The sequence below is a fragment of the Carlito syrichta genome, unplaced genomic scaffold (genome assembly GCF_000164805.1).
Source record: "Carlito syrichta isolate Samal-C Ts95f unplaced genomic scaffold, Tarsius_syrichta-2.0.1 Scaffold274019, whole genome shotgun sequence".
In the NCBI taxonomy this organism is placed as follows: Eukaryota; Metazoa; Chordata; class Mammalia; order Primates; family Tarsiidae; genus Carlito; species Carlito syrichta.
Window position 1 is genome coordinate 19,740 of NW_007218115.1, and position 19,592 is coordinate 39,331.

Below are 19,592 nucleotides of genomic sequence, written 5' to 3' on the forward strand. Positions count from 1 at the left end.
CTCCTGATATGACGTAATGAGAAGATTATAACATCGTTACTTCTGAGGTTTTCCTGAAAATTATACAAATAATGAAGAAGCATCAAACTAGGCTGGGTATGGTGGCTAACACCTTTAATCTCAGCACTTTGGGAGGCCAAGGTGGAAAGATCTCTTAAGTCCAAGAGTTCAAGACCAGCCTGGGCAAATAGCAAGACCCTCTTCTCTACAAGAAATACAAAAAAATTAGCCATATTTGATGGTGTGTGCCTAGAGTCCCTGCTACTTGGGAGGCTGAGGCAGGAGGATGGACTGAGCCCGGAGGGTAAGGCTGCTAATTGTGTCACTGCACTCTGGTCTAGGTGACTGAATAAAACTCTGTCGCTACAAACACACAAACAAATAAATCAGACAAACCTACTAGGTACAAAATAAGTGGATTATACACCTCATAAATATCAAGATTATGAAAGAAAAGGGAAGACTATGAAATTATTATTTATTACAAAGGACCACTGGGTGTGGTGGTTCACACCTGTAATCCCAGCACTTTGGGAGGTGGAGGTCAGAGGATTGCCAGAGTCCAGAGGTTTGAGACTAGCCTGAGTAACTTGGCAAGACCTTGTCTCTACAATCAATAAAAAAATCAGTCATGTGTGGTGACGCTCATCTGCGGTTCCAGATACTTGGAAGCATCACCTGAGCCCAGCAGGTGGAGGCTGTGGTGGCCATGAAGGTGCCACTGTACTCTAGCCTGGGCAACAGAGTGAGACTTCAAATCATAAAAAAAAAATAGCATAAACGTAACACATGACCATTAATTGGTTCTTGTACCCATAAAGTATACTATGTAAGTAAAATTTGAATGGGATTTGTGGGTTAGATGGTAACTTTGGATCAGTGTTATTTTGTGACATTGATAGTTGCACTCTGGTTATATAGAAGAATGCGCCCACCCCCAACTTCTTTAAAACACACACACACACACACACACACACACACACTCAAGTATTAAGTGGTAAGTGGGCATAATGCTTGTAACTTATACTCAAATGGAACAGAAACTCACTCTCTCTCTCAATGGGATGAAGGAAAGGAAGGAGAAAGGCACAGAGAGGGAAGACAACAAAGCAAATGTGAAAACCTAACACCGGGAAAGAAATACACACATACTCTTTCTACTATGCTTTTTGTCAACTTTTCTATAAATTTAAAATTGTTTCACAAAATTGCTGTTTGAGAGCAATCATTTAGAGTATGTTACAGGGAAGCACTAGTTCTTTTTTTTTATTAAATCGATTTTTAAAAAAATTTTAAAGATGTGGGGTACAATTCAGGGATAGGTATACAAATGGTCATATAAATACTTTTTAGGAAAAAAAAAATCTTTATTTTGCTCGGATTAAAAAAATAGTCTATTAAAGACAGAAAAGTCTGCCTAAATAACTTCTAGGCCTCTTTTGGTCCCAGGACAAAAGGTCACCTAGAATTCAATAAGTACTAAAAATAATAATAAAAATGCCATCTGATCAGCGATAAGACTAATTTCTCCACTCACCTCTAAATGAGTTAAACATTTTTTTGAAGCAGGAGACAGAGAAGAAACAGGCTGGAATGAGCTACAGTGCCGTTTCTGTTGCACTTTCCTCTTAATTTCAGGCTCCACTTGTGACTCAGACTCTTCTGTTTTCTTCATTATACGTTCTAAAGGAAGGAGAAAAATAAAAGTACCAAAATTAGATTTATAACTTTCTCATGAACTTTGCTATGAAAAACTAGTAGTTTATATTCTCAAATCCTAAGTTTTAGTTAAAAGAAACGAGTGTTTCAACATGTACAATTCAGAACAACCGGAACTTCAGGGCTAAGCCAAGAGTCACATCCTGGCTGAGTCCTGTGACTTCGACCTTCTCAACGGGATCTCCACACTGCGGATCACGTCACCAAGGACACCAATATTCTCTTCAGCCGGCTTCGTACTGTTATGGCCACAGAAGCACTGCCTGCCCTGAACCGCCCACTCTTTTTTCCCAAGACAGTTACTCTTAGATCAGTAGTGAGAAAAATCTAAACTTCAATATTGGGTACCAACTGTTTAGATAAAGGAAGTTAATCAAATCATCAAACTAATCATTTTAAGTTCAAGACATCCATTGGGGGCAAGTGGAATGTCTCATGTCTATAAAGCCCAACACTTTGGGAGGCCAAGGTAGGAGGACTGCATGAGCCCAGGAGTTTGAGAACAATCTAGGTAACATAGCAAGACTCCCAACTCTATTAAAAAAAAATTAGCCAGGCATGGTGGCACATACCTTATAGAATAAGAGTAATCTATCTATACATAGTTTGGATATAAAGAGAGAACAAATTTTAAAACTCAAGCTAAAGAAAAGATACTCTGAAACAGAATGGTTCAAAACAACTTTATTCATAATAGACAACAGACTAGAAATGCTGGGAACCAGAAATTGAATAAAATTTTCCCCAGGAATATGGATAATAAATAAGCTGGCACACCCATACACTAGAACACTAAAAGAGAGCAAAGCACTGATACATGCAATAGTATGGATAAGTTTCAAAAACAATCCTGGATCAAAGAAGCCTTACATAAGAATGACATATTACATTATTTCATTTACATGAAGTCCTAAAACCGGTAAAATTAATCTGGGAAAAACCAGAACAATGGTTACCTTTAAGGGGGGAAGGGATGGGGACTAACTGTAAAAGAACAGGAAGATCTCGGAGGTGACAACACAGTTTCTAGGGATTTAATCTAAAGAAATACTAGATCAAATGCATGTACCAGATTAGTAACCACAATATTTACTATACTAAGACACTGAAAACAACTTAAATTATGGCACATAAGTACAGTGGGCCACCATACATTCATTAAAAAAAAATGATTGCAGGGCCAAGCACAGTGGCTCAAGCCTGTAATCCCAGCACTTTGGGAGGCCGAGGCGAGAGGAATGCCTGAGCCCAGGGGTTCAAGCCCAGCCTGGGGGATTTGGCAAGACCTTGTCTCTGCAGTAAATAAAAACAAATTAGCAGGGCATGGTAGCACGCATCTGTAGTTTCAGCAAATTGGAAGGCTGAGACAGAAGGATCACCTGAGTCCAGCAGGTTGAGGCTATGGTGGCTGTGAGCATGCCACTACACTCCAGCCTGGGCAACAGAGTGAGACTGCAAGTAAAAAAAAAAAAAAAAAAAAAGATTACAGGCCAGGCATGGTGGTTCACACCTGTAATCCCAGCACTATGGGAGGCCAAGGCAGGAAGACTACTTGAGCCCAGGAGCTTGAGACCAGCCTTGACAACATAGTGAACCTCATCTCTACCAAAAAAAAAAAAAAATTAAAAATTAGCCAGGCATGGTGACACACACCCCTAGTCCCAGACACTCAAGACACTGAGGTGGAAGGATCACCTGAGCCCAGTTAGTGAAGGCTGTGGTGAGCCGTGATTATGCCACTGCACTCAGCCTGGGTGACAAGAGTGAGACCCTGACTCAAAAAACCCCCAAACAAAACAGATTACAGAGATAACGTCTATAAATAAATTCTAAGTTTAAGAATTCACCTGATCCCTCAACTTCCTTTAATTGTGTTTTCTATCCTGGCTCCATGTTTATTATCTCTGAGGGTACAGAAACCTGATAATAAAAGTCAAAAAGCAAATTACATTTGGTCCGAGTGCAGTGGTTTCAACAGCTCATTGATCACAACCAGCTGTCTCTGCTCCATCTCCATTCCCACTGCTTCGCTTGACTAGCCTTAAAAACACGAGTTTTTTTTTTTGTTTTTGTTTGTTTTTAAAGCCAGGTTATAGAATAGTAACACAATATGAATACTTTTTTTAAAAAATGGGTTTATATGCATAGCAAAGCTCTGGAAAGTTACACTGGCATGGTGGTTCACACCTATGATCCCAGCACTTTGGGAGGCCAAGGTGGGAGGACTGCTTGAGCCCAGGAGTTCTAAGACCAGCCTGGGCAACTTAGCAAGACTTTATCTCTACAAAAAAAAAAAAAAAAAAGCTGGGCGTGGTGGCATATGCTTGTAGCTACAGCTAATTGGGAGGCTAAGGCAGAAGGATCACCTGAGCGCAGGAGGTAGAGGCTGCTGTGAGTTGTAATCTTGAAGACACTCCTTGCCTGGGCAACAGAGTGAGACCCAGATTCAAAAAAGAGTATAATTAAATGTATATTCAGAGACAGTATGTAATGTCTATTCTCTTTGACAAGGAAATGAAACCAAAAATGAAGTTTAAGAAACAAAAGAGTGGGTGGGGGAAAAAATAAGATATCTTTTTTGTTTTTGAGTCAGGGCCGCACTCTGTTGCCCAGGCTGAAGTACAGTGGCACAATCACGGCTCAGTGCAGCCTTCAACTTCTGGGCTCAAGCAATTCTCCTTCATCGGCTTCCCAAAGAGTAGCTGGGACTACAGGTGCACACCACCATGCCCAGGTAATTTTTTTATTTTTTATAGAGATGAGGTATCACTACATTGCCCAGGCAGGAAGATCTAGTAATATAAAGTTACATGGTTGTTATTCTATTTGTTTAGAAAAAGTTTATAAGACCAAGCAACAAAGGAATGGTAACTATGGTCTGACCAAAAATTATATTTAATGGTTTTCAAGCTTTAATTTTATATAAAGGAATTACTTATCAATGCTAGTAAGTACTTATATGTCACTCAGAGTTCATACTAACTGCCTCTTAAATTCAAAATAAAGAAGGTAAAAAGAATAATAAAGAAAATCATCTTGGCTGGGCATGGTGGCTCACGCCTGTAATCCCAGCACTTTGGGAGGCCAAGGGGGAGGATTGCTTAAACCCAGGAGTTGGAGACCAGCCTCAGCAACATAGTGATACATCGTCTCAAAAAAGAAAAAAAAATTGGCTAGGCATAGTGGTGTAGGTCTTTAATCCCAGCTACTCAGGATACAGAGGTGGAAGGATTATCTGAGCCCAGGAAGTCGAGGCTGCAGTGAGCCATGATTGTGCTGCTGCACTCCAGCCTCGGCAAGGGAGCAAGATGTTGCCTCAAAAAATTAAAAACACACCCTTAGCTATCAGAAAAACCTAGCTGTCAAAAATTGCCATTAGAGCTATTTAAAAAGGTAAAGACCTGGACAAACAAGATGGACACACATTAAGAATCACTATTCTAGGTAACAAAAATTAATCTGTTAGTAACATTTTTCATAAACATTACTTGCTTTTATTCTGCTTTTGCATTAATAGCAGTGTATCAAAAGTTATTTTAATATAAATACAAATGTCCACTCAAGCTGACTTTCCAACATCCACTGTTAACCTGGTTGTATCGAGTACACTCTCTATTTAATTGAGGATCCCTACCGCGTTCTAAATTCTAGGATCAAAACCAATAAATGAAAAGATAATTACATAACATGATAACATAGTTCAACAAAACTCAATTTTGAAACTACAGCTCAACTACTAGATTTGTAACTAGATTTGTGACAAAACTGCTAGTATATAAAAATATTTCAAACTGTAATCACCTGACTGTACAATTTTATGACATCGGGTCACCGTTAAAGAAATCAATGACAAAAAATGGTTTTCTACACATTTCTATTGTATCAGGGAATATTCTAAAGCCTGTATCATATCTCTAGTTCTATTCTTCATGCAGCAACTCAAAACTCTTCACAGATGTAACAAGTAAAACTGTCCACTTACCAACACCTTGGGGCCGACTTAACCTTACAGGATTAATTTCAGCTTTTGGGACATGAGGTGGGTATTCTTTCCTAGAAAAGGAAATTCATACAATTTTATCCTAACAGAAAATACAGTTTTCAAAATAAAAAAGTCAATGGTATACTTACAAGAAGTTTATTCAAAGCAAATCATAGCTTCTTTGTCATATAAAAAGCGATACTATAAAATAATAAAACTATATTGCAAAAATATACAAAAGCTTAATACATCCTAAGATCCCAGCCGGGTGTGGTGGCTCAGGCCTGTAATCCCAGTATTTTGGGCGGCCGAGGCAAGAGGACTGCCTGAGTTCAGGGGTTCAACACCAGCCTGGGCAACTTGGTTAGACTGTATCTCTACAAGGAATCAAAAAATTAGCTGGGCATGATGGCACACGCCTATAGTTCCACCTACTTGGAAGGCTGAAGGGGAAGGAATGCCTGAGCCCAGCAGGCTGCCAGTGGCCATGAGCATGCCTCTGCAGCCACTGCATTCCAGCCTGGGTAACAGAGTAAGACTGACTAAAAAAAAAAAAGAACCCTAAGAGCAGTGACAGTACTTTCTTAGAATGTCTAATTATCAAGAGTCCATGATAGGCAGACTCTGGATAAGTATTTAAGAAACAACCCAAATTATGATCCTTTCAAGGAGTCACTGTGGAAAGCTATTTGTTTACTCCTCAAATGTACAGATCTTTACAACTTTTCTTTCGTAATTGTCTTCATAGCCAGGTTATAAAAATCATAATGGGCTGGGCGTGGTGGCTCACGTCTATAATCCCAGCACTTTGGGAGGCTGAGGTAAGAGGATTGCCTGAGCCCATGGGTTCGAGACCCGCCTGGGTAACTTGGCGAGACCTCATCTCTATAATAAATCAAAAAATTAGCCGGGCGGGGTGGTGCATGCCTGTAGTTCCAGCTACTTGGAAGGCTGAGGTGGAAGGATAACCTAAGCCACTGCACTCCAGCCTGAGCAACAGAATGAGACTCCAACATCCCCCCCAAAAAACTCAGCTTAATACTTTGCCTAATTTAACAGTGCATGGCTTTTAGTTGTTTAAAAACCAATCAATACAAAAGTAAATGCTGAATGAGACTATCTTGAGGACAACTCCCAAACCAGAACAAAAAATGTTATGTACAAAAGCAGATAACATGGAACAAGCATTTTAATCTTCTAATATGAATACATTATATCAGGGGAAATAAGTATACTTGTTTTAAAATGTTACTTTGCCAACTTTATATCCAACTGATTCAAGCATTTTAAACATAATCCTTGGTGACGAAATGCTATGTATAAATACTACCTGAAATACTGTACCTATTTAAACACAAATATACACTCGTTTGGGGGATAAAAGCATCATGTAAGGAGAACTAACAAACTGCAACAGTGATATCAGGGAGATGCAACAGCTAGATGCTTTCCCACTCTAAGTAAAGCCTTCTAAAAATAGTCCCATTTTATTCAACCAGGGAACTAAAAGAGGCTGTTCCACTTATTTGGAAATCTATTCACACTAGTCATCTATCTTCTCTACTAACTACAGAGCAATCGATTAAAACAAAAATTCTATAGAAATCTTCTTGTGAAAACTGTGTATTCTTACACGGCAAAAGTCAACGCACTTGAAATGAAACAGAAGAAAAAAGACAAAAGAAGAAAATACAAGCCAGGCTCGGTGGCTCAGCCTGTAATCCCGTGCCTTTGAGAGGCTGAGGTGAGAGGATTGCCTGAGCCTGCAGGTTCGAGGCAGCGAGACCTCATCTCTACAATAAATCTAAAAATCAGCCGGGCGTGGTAGTACATGCCTGTAATTCCGGCTACTTGGAAGGCTGAGGTGGAAGAATCGCTGGAGCCCAACAGGTTGAGGCTGCGGTGGCCGGGAGCGGCCACTGCACTCCAGTCTGGGCGACAGAGTGAGACTCCAACTCAAAAAAAAAAAAAAGAAAAGAAAATACAAGAGTGGAGAACATAGTGTGCTTATGACAGCGGCCAGCAAATATTAAGCACCATGTGCCGGGTGCTATTCTAAGTACTTCATCTCTACTAATTCCTTGAACCCTCACAAGCCATATACTCTCATTCGCATTTTAAAGATGAGAAGACTGAGACATAATGAGGTTAATTAACTTCTTCATGCTCACATAATTATCGAATGGCAACTTCACAATCCAAACCCTAGCAAACTGCACCAATATCGATAAGTTCCACCCCGAAAAACTGTTTAATGTGCGAGGATGAGAGTTACGAAAATGAGATTTGCCTTAGATGCAGCAATGATGATCCCATAAGGACGAAGGTGGGGTTTCAGCTCCTAGACACTATATTAGAATTAAAATAAAATACATGTTTTTATATTCCGTACAGTTTCACATTTAAAAAGGATATAATGTGGAATATGGTCTTATCTCCAAATCTAAAAGCACAGGTTTATTCAGTAAAAATAACTGTCAACATAAATCATCTGAGACATTAAAACATACAAGCGTATGCGGGGACTGATGAAAATGCCACATTAATGCACTGTGTTCTTTCCAGTTAGACACAGTGTATTGAACTGAGCATCGCTAACGGAGAAAAACATTCTGAATACATCATGTGACCCCCCCCAATCTTCTTATGTATTGCAAGGTAACAGTAAACTATTATGTATACTTTCCTGTATTTCCTGACTTTATGGTCACCCTGTTTTCCATATTTACCACATGCGTTCCTATACAGTCAGGAAAAATCTTTTTAAAAAACCAGAAATTAAAAAATTTCAAAATAAAAGTATACCTTAAGTTAAATATAATATAAAAATTTCAAAATAAAAGTATGTGCTTGATAAGAGAATTAAAACAATTTTTCTAGCCACAAATTATCTTATTTTCCTTAAGATTTAATTTTTAAAAATTTGTATTAATTTCTTATTTTGAGGGTACCATCACTTTTTTTTTTTTTTACAGGCAGGGTCTCAAGCGATCCTACCACCTCAGCCTCCCAAGTAGCTGGAATGACAAATGCACGCCACCGTAACAAACTAATTTTTGGCTCCTTTTGATGTGATCACATCCTTTTGTTCTTGTCGCTATGGTAAAATATACTTAACACAAAATTTACAGAGCTATGGAATGTATTACTAATTTGTGTGCCACCCATGCTAATCATTGCTGCACTGTTCCAATTCTAGTATATGTGTTGTTGCAGCAAGTATCTTTATATTTTCTGAGCATTTGCTAGGTTTCTTATGCCCTATTCATTTTGTGTTTACCAATCGTATCAGTAAAACCCAGGCAGGCATTTTGCCACACTCCTTTTGTTGCAGAGTGGTTGGTTGGTTGGCTAACTGATTTTAATTTTTATTCACTCACTTGTAGGCTCAAGCGATCCTCCTGCCCCCAGCCTCTCATGTAGGTAGAACTACAGGTACACACCACCATATTCACCTAATTTTTAAAAAATTTTCTGTAGAGACGAGGTCTATGTTTCCCAGCTTGGTCTGGAACTCCTGGGATCAAGCAATCCTCCTGCCTCAGCCTCCCAAAGTGCTGGGATTATAGGCATAAGCTACAGCACCCAGCCTGAGAGTGGTATTTAGAAACCTGGATTTGATACTATTTTTTGTTTGTCATTTCCCCCTTGCTTTAATGAGAACTCTTTTTACTAATTTTTCAAAGAGTTGTACAAACATTGCTATCAATGCCATTACCAAGGATGATAATGCTATCAAAACTGAGCCACTGGCCACCATGTCCATGCAGAGCCAATGCATAATAATTCGAAGTATTAATTTGTCGGTTGAAATACAATTATCAAAATGCTGGCACCTGAAAGGCACTATAGACTTATTTTTACTGACAGATTGGACAAGTTGTGGGAAACTGAATATACCTGGACTTTCTAGTTTGTTTACTGTCTTACTATCTGGTCTTTTCTTAGTGTTTCCATGTTCAGTCACTATTTTCTTTATAGTAGGATTTATTATGTGGCAAGACAAATCATTCTTCTCTTCCCCCTTTTAGTCTTAGTCTAAAAAAAAGTCTACTGCTCTTGTCAAATATTTGCTCTTCTAAATAAACTTTAAAGTCAGTTGGTCATATTTTATGAAATAACAAATTGAGACTCTGACTGAAATTACATTAAATTCACTTTAAGGATCACTGGCATCAAATAACAAAGTCTTACAAATAAGGAACATAGCATATACCTTAGATCAAGTTCAATAGATTTATAATGGATTACACACTGTTAATTTTATTACTAGGTATTTAATTTTAGTTGCTACTGTGAATGAGATTTTGGTCTTTCTAACATATTTCAATTGATTGCAGGTGAAATTATTTTTAGTCCTATAGCCACCTTATTTCTAGGGTTTCAGAAATACTCTTATTCCAAGAAAGACAGTATTATCTTAATATAATTTTCAGGTAATTTAGCTAGCAATTTGCAGAGGGGTTTCATCCCTCTGCAAAATAATTTAGCAATACTTATCAAAAGCATTAAAAACATTTGTAGCTGGGCTCGGGGGCTTAGCCTGTAATCCGCGCCTTCGGGAGGCTGAGGTGAGTGGATTGCCTGAGCCCGCAGGTTCGAGACCCGCCTGGGCAGCGAGACCTCATCTCTACAATAAATCAAAAAATCAGCTGGGCATGGTAGCGCATGCCTGTAATTCCGGCTACTCGGAAGGTTGAGGCGGAAGGATCGCCGGAGCCCAGCAGGCGAGGCTATGGTGGCCGGGAATGCCACTGCACTCCAGTCTGGGCGACCGAGTGAGACTCCAACTCAAAAAAGAAAAAGAAAAAAAAAATTTGTAACTTAGCCCCCCAAAAAGCCCTTTTCTAGAGATTTATTCAAAGAGATGCAGCTAGAGACATATAAAGTTGTTTACCAATGTATTATATACTAGTGGAAAACAATCAGAAACGAGCTAATGGATAAGTAAATTATATACATCTGCAGGACATGCTCCTATGCAGTCATTAAACGTTATTCTTTTTTTTTTTATTGTAGAGACGAGGTCTTGCCAAGTTGCATGAGCTGGTTATGAACCCGTGGGCTCAGGCAATTCACTCACCTTGGCCTCCCACAGTGCAGTGATTATAGGTTGAGACACGGAGCCTGGTCAAATGTTATTCTTTAGGTGCCAACTTAATGACATGGAAAAGTGCTCAGGACATAATATTAGGTGAACATTCAGAAAACACAGCTATATTTTCATTATGACTCCACATGTGTTAAGTATATTAAGAAGTGCACAGAGTAGCTCATGCCTGTAATCCTGGCACTTTGGGAGTTGGAGGCCAGAGGACTGCCTGAGCCCAGGGTTCGAGCAGCCTGGGCAACTTGGCGAGACCTTGTCTCTACAATAAATCAAAAAATTAGCCAGGTATGGAGGCACATGACTAGTTCCAGCTACTTGGAAGGCTGAGGCAGAAGGACCGCCTGAGCCCAGAAGATTGAGGCTGCGGTGGACGTGAGCATGCCACTGCACTCCATCCAGCCTAGGTACTGGGTGACAGAGTGAGACTCCAACAAAAATAAATAAGTAAATAAATAAATAAATATTCTAAAACTACTACATGATTCAGTTTTATAATGAATCAATAGATTCTTTTTCCAGGGGAAGAAGAAGAAAAAAGTCAGTTGAAATAGCAGACTAGACATTCTAGGTAGCTGGTGCTCCCATACACACCGTATTCTCCACCCATCTGACCATGAGTCTGAAAGGAATTCGAGTCATTCAAGTTGTCACAGAGAATTAATAGCAAAAATTTGTTTAAGTTTGCAAGACTTGGGTCTTAAAATTGTTATGTATTTATTTATTTATCCATCCCAGCTGCGCTTTAAGCTTAAAACATAACCTCAATGTGCTTAGTATAGAGTACAAGCGGGAAAAACCTGGAAGAGACTAACCTTCTACAACAAACTAGTTTTTGATTATTAGATAAATCATTTATTTCAGGATTAATAATATACTTCATGTGGTAGGGTATAAAGAAAAAAGACCTATGACTCCTCAAAGATCAGAAAAAAGAGGTTTACTCTTCACGAGAGATAAATGGCTATGTGGAAAAAAATGTATAAAGTAAACCTTATGATAATACAAAAGTTTTTTTCAGTTCATCTCTGATGAAAATAAACAAAAAATAATTTTAGGTAAAGATCTAAAGGATTATGAGCTACATTCAGTCTAACAGTAACTAAGTTGCCAAATAAAGCACTCAGGTAGATTTGTGATAAGATCTTTTATAAAGAGTTGGCTGTTTCACATCTAGTTCTCAGGGTTTTAGAATCCCTAGAGGTATGCTTAGTACAAAAGGCTGAAAGAGTGTCACCGCCTGTTACTATTAATGTTCAAAAATTTCAGATTTCTTACAGTGTACGTCAGTATTAAATAATTACCGCATTTGTTGCCCCACAAAACTCCTTTAAAACTGGGCGATTACTATTATTCCCATTGTATAGCAAGTAACATGCCTATGTTAGGTTGGTTACTTGACTGTAGATTTGACTCCTATTCCAAAATTACCCCAACAAGAACATAAGCTCCAAGGGTGCAGGGATTTCTGTTGGCTTCTAGAAAAGTGCCTGGCACATGAAATCATTTAAACATTTGCTGAATGTATCAACGAATACATTCCCACTACAGAAGTATACATAAAATACCAAAACAGTAAAAAAGAGTATTATAAATCTTACTAGGCTATTGTAAAAAGACAGTAAGATCTTTCTACTATTTTGATGTGAAAGTAATTACTATAGCCTACAGGAAATAATGTGTTTATTTAAATAAAACAAGAATCTATTTCATGTGTGATTGCATGAAGTTATTTAATGTACACCTCTAGTAACTTAATTTTAAAAGCATCTTAAAATGAGTTTGCTAAAATGAGTCACTTATGAGTTGAAAATTATGTTGTCATCTATACCTGACAAAACAATGATTTACTCAAAGAGAAAAAGTGACACAATGGGAACATTTTTTTCTCTCCTAGGAAAATGGGTACAATATGTGCACAGCCCATTCATTTAAAATATGCAAGCATTGCCAAGTATTTCAAAATAATATACATAAATCTTTGGCTGGAAGGGTCATCTTCTCATTTCAGCAAGTTGGCATTCACAGTGTAGAAATATGCATCTTATAAAACACTGCAGGCTGTCCTCTTTACCTCCTTTATGATCTCAAACAAAATTATAAAGCTGAAATTACAGGCTGGGTCCAGTGGCTTGCACTTGTAATCCCAGCACTTTGGGGACTTGGAAGTGAGGGAAGTACTTGAGCCCGGGAGTTCAAGACCAGACTGGGCAACACAGCAAGCCCTGGTTCTCTACAAAAATTAACAAATTAACCAGGTGTAGTGGCACTTGCCTATAGTCCCAGCTGCTTGGGAGGTGAAAAGATTACCTGAACCCAAGGAGTCCAGACTGCAGTAGGCCATGAGCATGCCACTGCACTCCAGCCTGGGCACAGAGTAAGACCTCAACTCAAAAAAAAAAAAAAAGTTGAGATTATAGAGTGCTTAAAAAGTACAGAATGTCCTTCTTTGGACACTCATCAATCACGTGAAAATATTGGTGTGATACAAGGGCTCTTAGCCTGTTTGGGAGGCGGGGAGGGGTCCCAAGAGACTTTTGAGAATCTTGAGAAAAACAAAACTTCAAAAGATTCTCCATACCTGTCTCATGAACATTTGCTTTAGAACAATTACTTCCCCTTCCAAAGAAATGTGTCTGCTTAAACACTTTTCCATGTCATTTATATTATGCTAATTTCTCCAAAAAAATGTGTCTACCAGTGTTCTTTTCCTTTTTTTCAGGTGAGAATGTCCAAATTGATCTCACATTCCCAGTCTCAAGCAATCTTCCAGCCTCAGCCTTTCAAAGTGATGAAACTACAGTCACAGCCAAGCACAGTGGCTCAAGCCTATAATTCCAGCACTTTGGGAGGCCGAGGCAAGAGGATTGCCTGAGTCCAGGGGTTCAAGACCAGTCTGGGCAACTTGGTGAGACCTTGTCTCTACAATAAATCAAAAAATGAGCCGGGCATGGTGGTATGTACCTCTAGTTCCAGCTACTTGGGAGGCTGAGGTGGATGGATCGCCTGAGCCCAGCAGGTCAAGTCTGCAGTGGCCTTGAGTGTGCCACTGCCCTCTATCCTGGGCGACAGAGTGAGACTCTGACTCAAAAAAAAACAAAAAACAAAAAACAATTACAGCCACATGCCAAGGGGCCCTGCCTGCCAGTGTTCTTACAAGAGAACAAATAGTGACAGAAAAAGATTGACTCAAAATTCTGTCACAAATTTTGGAGTCAGAATATGCTTTATGTTGAAACTTTAATTCCAAGTTTTAAAGCGTTCTAATCCATTTCCCCTCCACCAGTCTACTAAAATATAAAAGCAGGAGTATTACCACTGAAACGTAACAACAAAAATTTTGATGAAGTAACTGAGAGCAGCCTCACTACCAAGGCATTGAAATATTCTACTTTTTAAGGAAAGTAGTCGCACCCTGGCATCAATATATAATAACTGTTAATGGAAAAATGTATATTATGAATGATGCTGGAACAACACCTGCATAAGTCAAATATCATGTTGTGCTATTAACAAGTTCCCTTTTATTACAGAGATAACTGTGGGTATCAGAGGCTGGGAAGGGTTGGGGAAGCAACAGATGGACAAAGGCTGGCTAACAAATATACATTTTCAGCTAGACAAGGGTGAGTTCTGGGGCCCTCCAGGACTGTAGGGCGAACATGGTGAACTGTAACATACTGTATGTTATCAAAACGCTGGAACGCTGGAAGACAGGGCTCTGAATGTTCGAAACACAAAGAAACAATAATCACTGCACACAGGTGATAGATATGCTAATGACCCTGAATTGATAACTGCACATACATATCAAAATATCACTCTGTCTCCCATAAATATTATCATCGCATGTCTACTACAAATAAAAGAAAAAAAATGAAAAAATTGTAAAATCTAATGACAAACTCTAATTAAAGCACATAAATAATTTGATATTTTACTTTGACATCCATGCTCTAATTTCATCAATATTAAGCTTACCTTTCTTTTTGGTCCAGACTGCTTAAAACATGAAAAAGAAAAAAAATGTAAGAGGCAAGACCTCATTGTTGATATATCATTGTAGCTGTATTAACTGTAGTCAATAAGGTAAAACTATAACGTGATCAATTTGTTTTATTCACATTACATATATTATATACTGTCTGAATCTTGTCTGGTTTTCAATTTTTTGCCAATACACAAAATAATTTAATCTAAACAATCTTACATATTTAACAGAAAGATAAACACAAAAAATTACTGAAACCTCTTTAATTAGCTATCACACATTTGAGAATACGTATTATTTTAGAATACAGTAGTCCCCCTCCTTTCGTCTTGGGGATCCATTCCAAGACTCCCAGGCTGTGTCTGAAACTGAGGATAGTACCAAACCCCATATCCTGGCATGAAGCGTTGCCGGAAACATTCAGTTAACAAAATGGCTGTCACCCATGCTCTGTGTTGTAGTTCATGGGCAGATGTTTTTGTAAGGGTGTGGGTTCTCAACACAGGTAGACTACCTAGCTTTATCATATGCCTCACAGTATTCCACATAGTACTGGAATTATCCTGTTCTTCCACGGTTTACGCCTTGATGTTCTCTTCGCACTTATGAATTAGTATGTACTTCTTTTACCTGAACACTACTCTCAATCTCTGAAAAATTCAATGAGCTATCATAGCAGACTTAGAAACCACCTCAGTATCTACTAATAGAGGAATGGTGCAATTACAATATTTTTGAACTATGGTTAACCACGGGTAACTGGAACCTCAGAAATCGAAATTACAAATAAGGAGGGACTACTGTAGGGACTATGTAAATAGTCTTTAAGAAACAGTAACATTTCCTGAAAGTTATACAGTTTTTAGTGACTCCAATTCTAATACTGGGAATGATTATTTGTTTTTAAGTAAGAAAAAAAAATTTGCTGGGTGCAGGGGCTCACGCCTATAATTCCAGCTTTTGGGAGGCCGAGGTGAGAGGACTGCCTGAGCCTGTGGGTTCAAGACCAGCCTGGGTAACTTGGCGAGACCTCGTCTCTACAATAAATCCACAAAAGAATTAGCCGGGCATAGCGGTGCGTGCCTGTAGGAAGGCTGAGGTGGAAGGATCACCTGAGCCCAGCAGGTCCAGGAGCAAGCCACCACCCCACAGCCAAGGGACAGAGTGAGACTCCAACTCAAAAAAAGAAAAAAAAATGTTAAGGCTGAAACTTTTGAATAAAAATCTAAAATACAGTATATGATTGAGGACACAAGGAGGCCTGCAATTTAAAATCATAGCCTCTTATCACAAGTTCAATGTATGAAAGTTCTACCCTTTTCCACAGTTCATGGAAACTTCAAAGAGCTACTGACATCAATTATATCAATTTTGTGTCATTAAAATTATACAAGTCCTCAATTTAGAATAAAGCAAGAGTTACATCCTAAAATTATTTTCCTTTACTATAAACAGAACTATACATTCAGAACTATAAACAAAGCATAGTTTACAAGATTCTCAAATACCCATACTAACGTCTGTATTTCTATCATGTGAAGCACACAACTAAAATACTAACTTAATCCTAAGATATTAAGAAAAAGAAATATAATACCTTGCTTTTACATAAACACTTTCAAAAGAAAGTTTTTAAAAATTCCCTATACTAAGAAAACAATCATTACAAATTTACATTAATATCATATTTGAAATATTGCTTTTGCTATTAAAAAAGAATAATTTGCATAAAATAAATTCTTCTTGAATAAATGACAGAAAAGAGAGGGAATATCATCACATTCCTACTAAAGTAAGTAAAGCAAAACATAAACCCAAAAGTTTAATTGCAGTCTATCTTATCCTATGTATTTCTTATAGAGCTGTCTTTCCAGGAAAAGTAAAATGAAAACCAAAAGCTACGCATCAATACCTAATCTGGAATTTCCAATTCTACACTGTGGTGCCCCCAAAATGCTAAGAGCTTAGTACTCTCTTGTTTTTGTTGTTCTCTGAACTCACCTGTACAAAGAAAAGGAAATAAGAAGAAAAACAGATGTAGATAAAACAGGTTTGGAACTTTGCAATAAACCAACGGAGTCAGAAAGAGAAAATACACACACGAACACACACCCTTCATGTGCTTTTCTTTTATCCTTGAGAAAAATTCACTTATTATGATATGATATTTAATTTATAAATATTGGCATTCTATAAGTATCCTCAATGTGCTTCATATCAAGTCCTGCCCTAGAGGAGCTTGTTTCTTTAAAAAAAAAAAACTTACAAAAATGAGGATAAGTAACTTAGGGCTTTGCAAAAATGTCAACTTACATTGCTATTGAACGATTTAATACAAAATAGAAAGGAAAAATTACCTCGAACTATTGCTGTATTTGTGGTCTGAAAAGTTTTTTTTTAAAAAGGGAGGAAAACCAGACTGATTAACTCTGGTGTACACGACGTGATGTGGGCCTTCAAAATGTCAAATTGTTGTTTTCCTTTTTTTTTTTTTTTTCCTTTTAGAGTAGGAGTCTCACTCTGTCACTCAGGCTGAAGTGCAGTGGCCTGTTCATGGCCACCACAGCTTCAGCTTCGGCTTCGACCTGCTGGACTCAGGTGATCCTTCCACCTCGGCCTTCCAAGTAGCTGGAACCACAGGCATGCATCGCCACACCCAGCTAATTTTTTTGATTTATTGTAGAGACGAGGTCTCACCAGGTTGCCCAGGCTGGTCTCAAACCCCTGGACTCAGGAAATACTCGAGCCTCTGCCTCCCAAAGTGCTGGGATTACAGGCGTGAATCACCATGCCCAGTGTTGTATAATTAAATCTTGCTTATTCCAGGAATTCATTTTCCCATTTATGGATTACATATGCCTTCGCAGACATATTTTACCCTCTGATTCTTACAAGTCTTTCCAAAGACTTAATAAAAGTCTTAATAAAAAGCCAAAAAATAGTGAATATTAAAATAAAACACAGACCCATAAAATGTGTTGTTTCAGCAAGTCTGATTAAAGGTAGAGATGGTGGCTGGGCGCGGTAGCTCACACCTATTATCCCAGCACTTTGGGGAGCCCAAGGGCTTGAGACCAGACTGGGCAACTTGCAAAGACCTCATCCCTACAGCAAAAATAAAAAAATTAGCCAGGAGTGCTGGCACATGCCTGTCGTTCCAGTTATTTGGAAGGCTGAGGCGGAAAGATCGCCTGAGCCCAGCAGGTGGAGGCTACGGTGGCTGTGAGCATGCCCACTGCACTCCAGCCTGGGCTAACTCAAACTCAAATAAAAAACAAAAAAGTGGAGGTAGTGATGGTACGAAATACCAGTTTTTTTAGTTTCTGCGTTTCATTTTTTTCCAGACTAATACTATCCTCCTAGCCAGGCACTGTAATCCCAACATGCCTGTAATCCCAACACGCTGGGATGTCGAGGCAAGAGAACTGCCTCAGCCCAGGGTTTTGAGACCAGCCTGGGCAACTTGGCAAGACTTGTCTCTACAATAAATCCAAAACTTAGCTGGGCAGGATGGACCACACTTGTAGTTCCAGCTACTTGGAAGGCTTAAGGCAGAAAGATTGCCTGAATCCAGCAGGTCAAGGTTGTGGCAGCCATGAACATGCCACTGTACTCCTGCCTGGGCGACATAGTGAGATTCCAACTCAAAATAATAATAATAATAATAATAATACTATCCTCCATTGCTATTAGTGTATAAATAACATATCTTTGAAATAGGAATTCACATATGGAATAGCAGTAAAAAAAATAGACTGGAATTTTAATTATGTCAAAAAGACTAGTTTATCTCATATGCTATTTTAACAATCTTCACTCTTTTTAGATTAAAAGGTATGAATCACTTGTTCCCATATCTTACTAAAGAAATACAAATTACTCAGACTGTAGGTCTAATTTATGTAAAAACCAAGCTATACTACTTACCAAGAATACTCTGTGTGTGAATTAGCAAACAAGTGGCATTTTTTTTTTTTTTGAGTTGGAGTCTCACTCCGTTGCCCAGGCTGGAGTGCAGAGACACGCTCATGGCCACCCCAAGGCTGACCTGCTGGGCTCAGGCAATCCTTCTGCCTCAGCCTTCCAAGTACCCAGACTACAGGCAAGTGCTACCATGCCTGGCTAATTTTTGATTTGTTGTAGAGATGAGGTCTCACCAAGTTGCCCAGGCTGGTCTCAAACCCCTGGGGTCAGGCAACTCACTTGTCTCGGCTTCCCAAAGTGCTGGGATTACTGGCTGAGCCATTGAGTCTGGCCAGTATTTTTAAAAATTTCAAGTTAAGATTTTAGAAAATAAGAAAATGTGGAAGCTGTACAAGCCAGTGTGTTCAGCCTCTCCTGAAGACTACCAATTGTGCTACTGCTTGGAAGCATCTATCTTAGGTAAAGCCTGTCTTCGCGCCTTTCAGGATGTTACTCTTCCTGCACAGAGTGTCCTCTTCTACTTGGAACACTCAAAAGCTCCTTTAATGTTTCCTTTGTGAATTCTTTTCAGTTCCCTTCTTGGTAATTTTAGTACATAAATTCTGTATATCTCTACTACTGTCCTTACCACATAATCATTTGTTTACCTGTCTTTCTCTGCCCTCATCAATCTCTAGCCTAATTGCACTTGAGCTTCAAAGGCAGGGACTTGGTCATATTCATCTTTGCACATCTCATCTGTGCCTGGCATGTAGCATAAAAGCATTCAGTGTTTTTGAAGAAAGAGGATTTTAAAATTCTCAACGACTGGTCTTGGAACATCAAAATCTCTTTAATGACAATCACACCACATTTGGAATTAGAAATGT

The 19,592-nt window shown here is 38.7% G+C and overlaps 1 protein-coding gene across 1 annotated transcript in view; it reads right to left on the minus strand.

The window, feature by feature from the left end:
* LOC103254247 (sentrin-specific protease 6-like) overlaps nucleotides 1–19,592 on the minus strand; it is a gene marked incomplete at its 3' end in the record, with an annotated part of 66,534 nt that overhangs the window by 18,678 nt on the left and 28,264 nt on the right. The window contains exons 6-8 of the mRNA XM_008052382.1: nucleotides 14,790–14,810; nucleotides 5,702–5,772; nucleotides 1,538–1,683 (exon numbers count right to left, since the gene is read on the minus strand). Of these exons, the coding sequence (XP_008050573.1) occupies nucleotides 1,538–1,683; nucleotides 5,702–5,772; nucleotides 14,790–14,810 (238 nt within the window). The remainder of the gene's footprint in view (nucleotides 1–1,537; nucleotides 1,684–5,701; nucleotides 5,773–14,789; nucleotides 14,811–19,592) is intronic.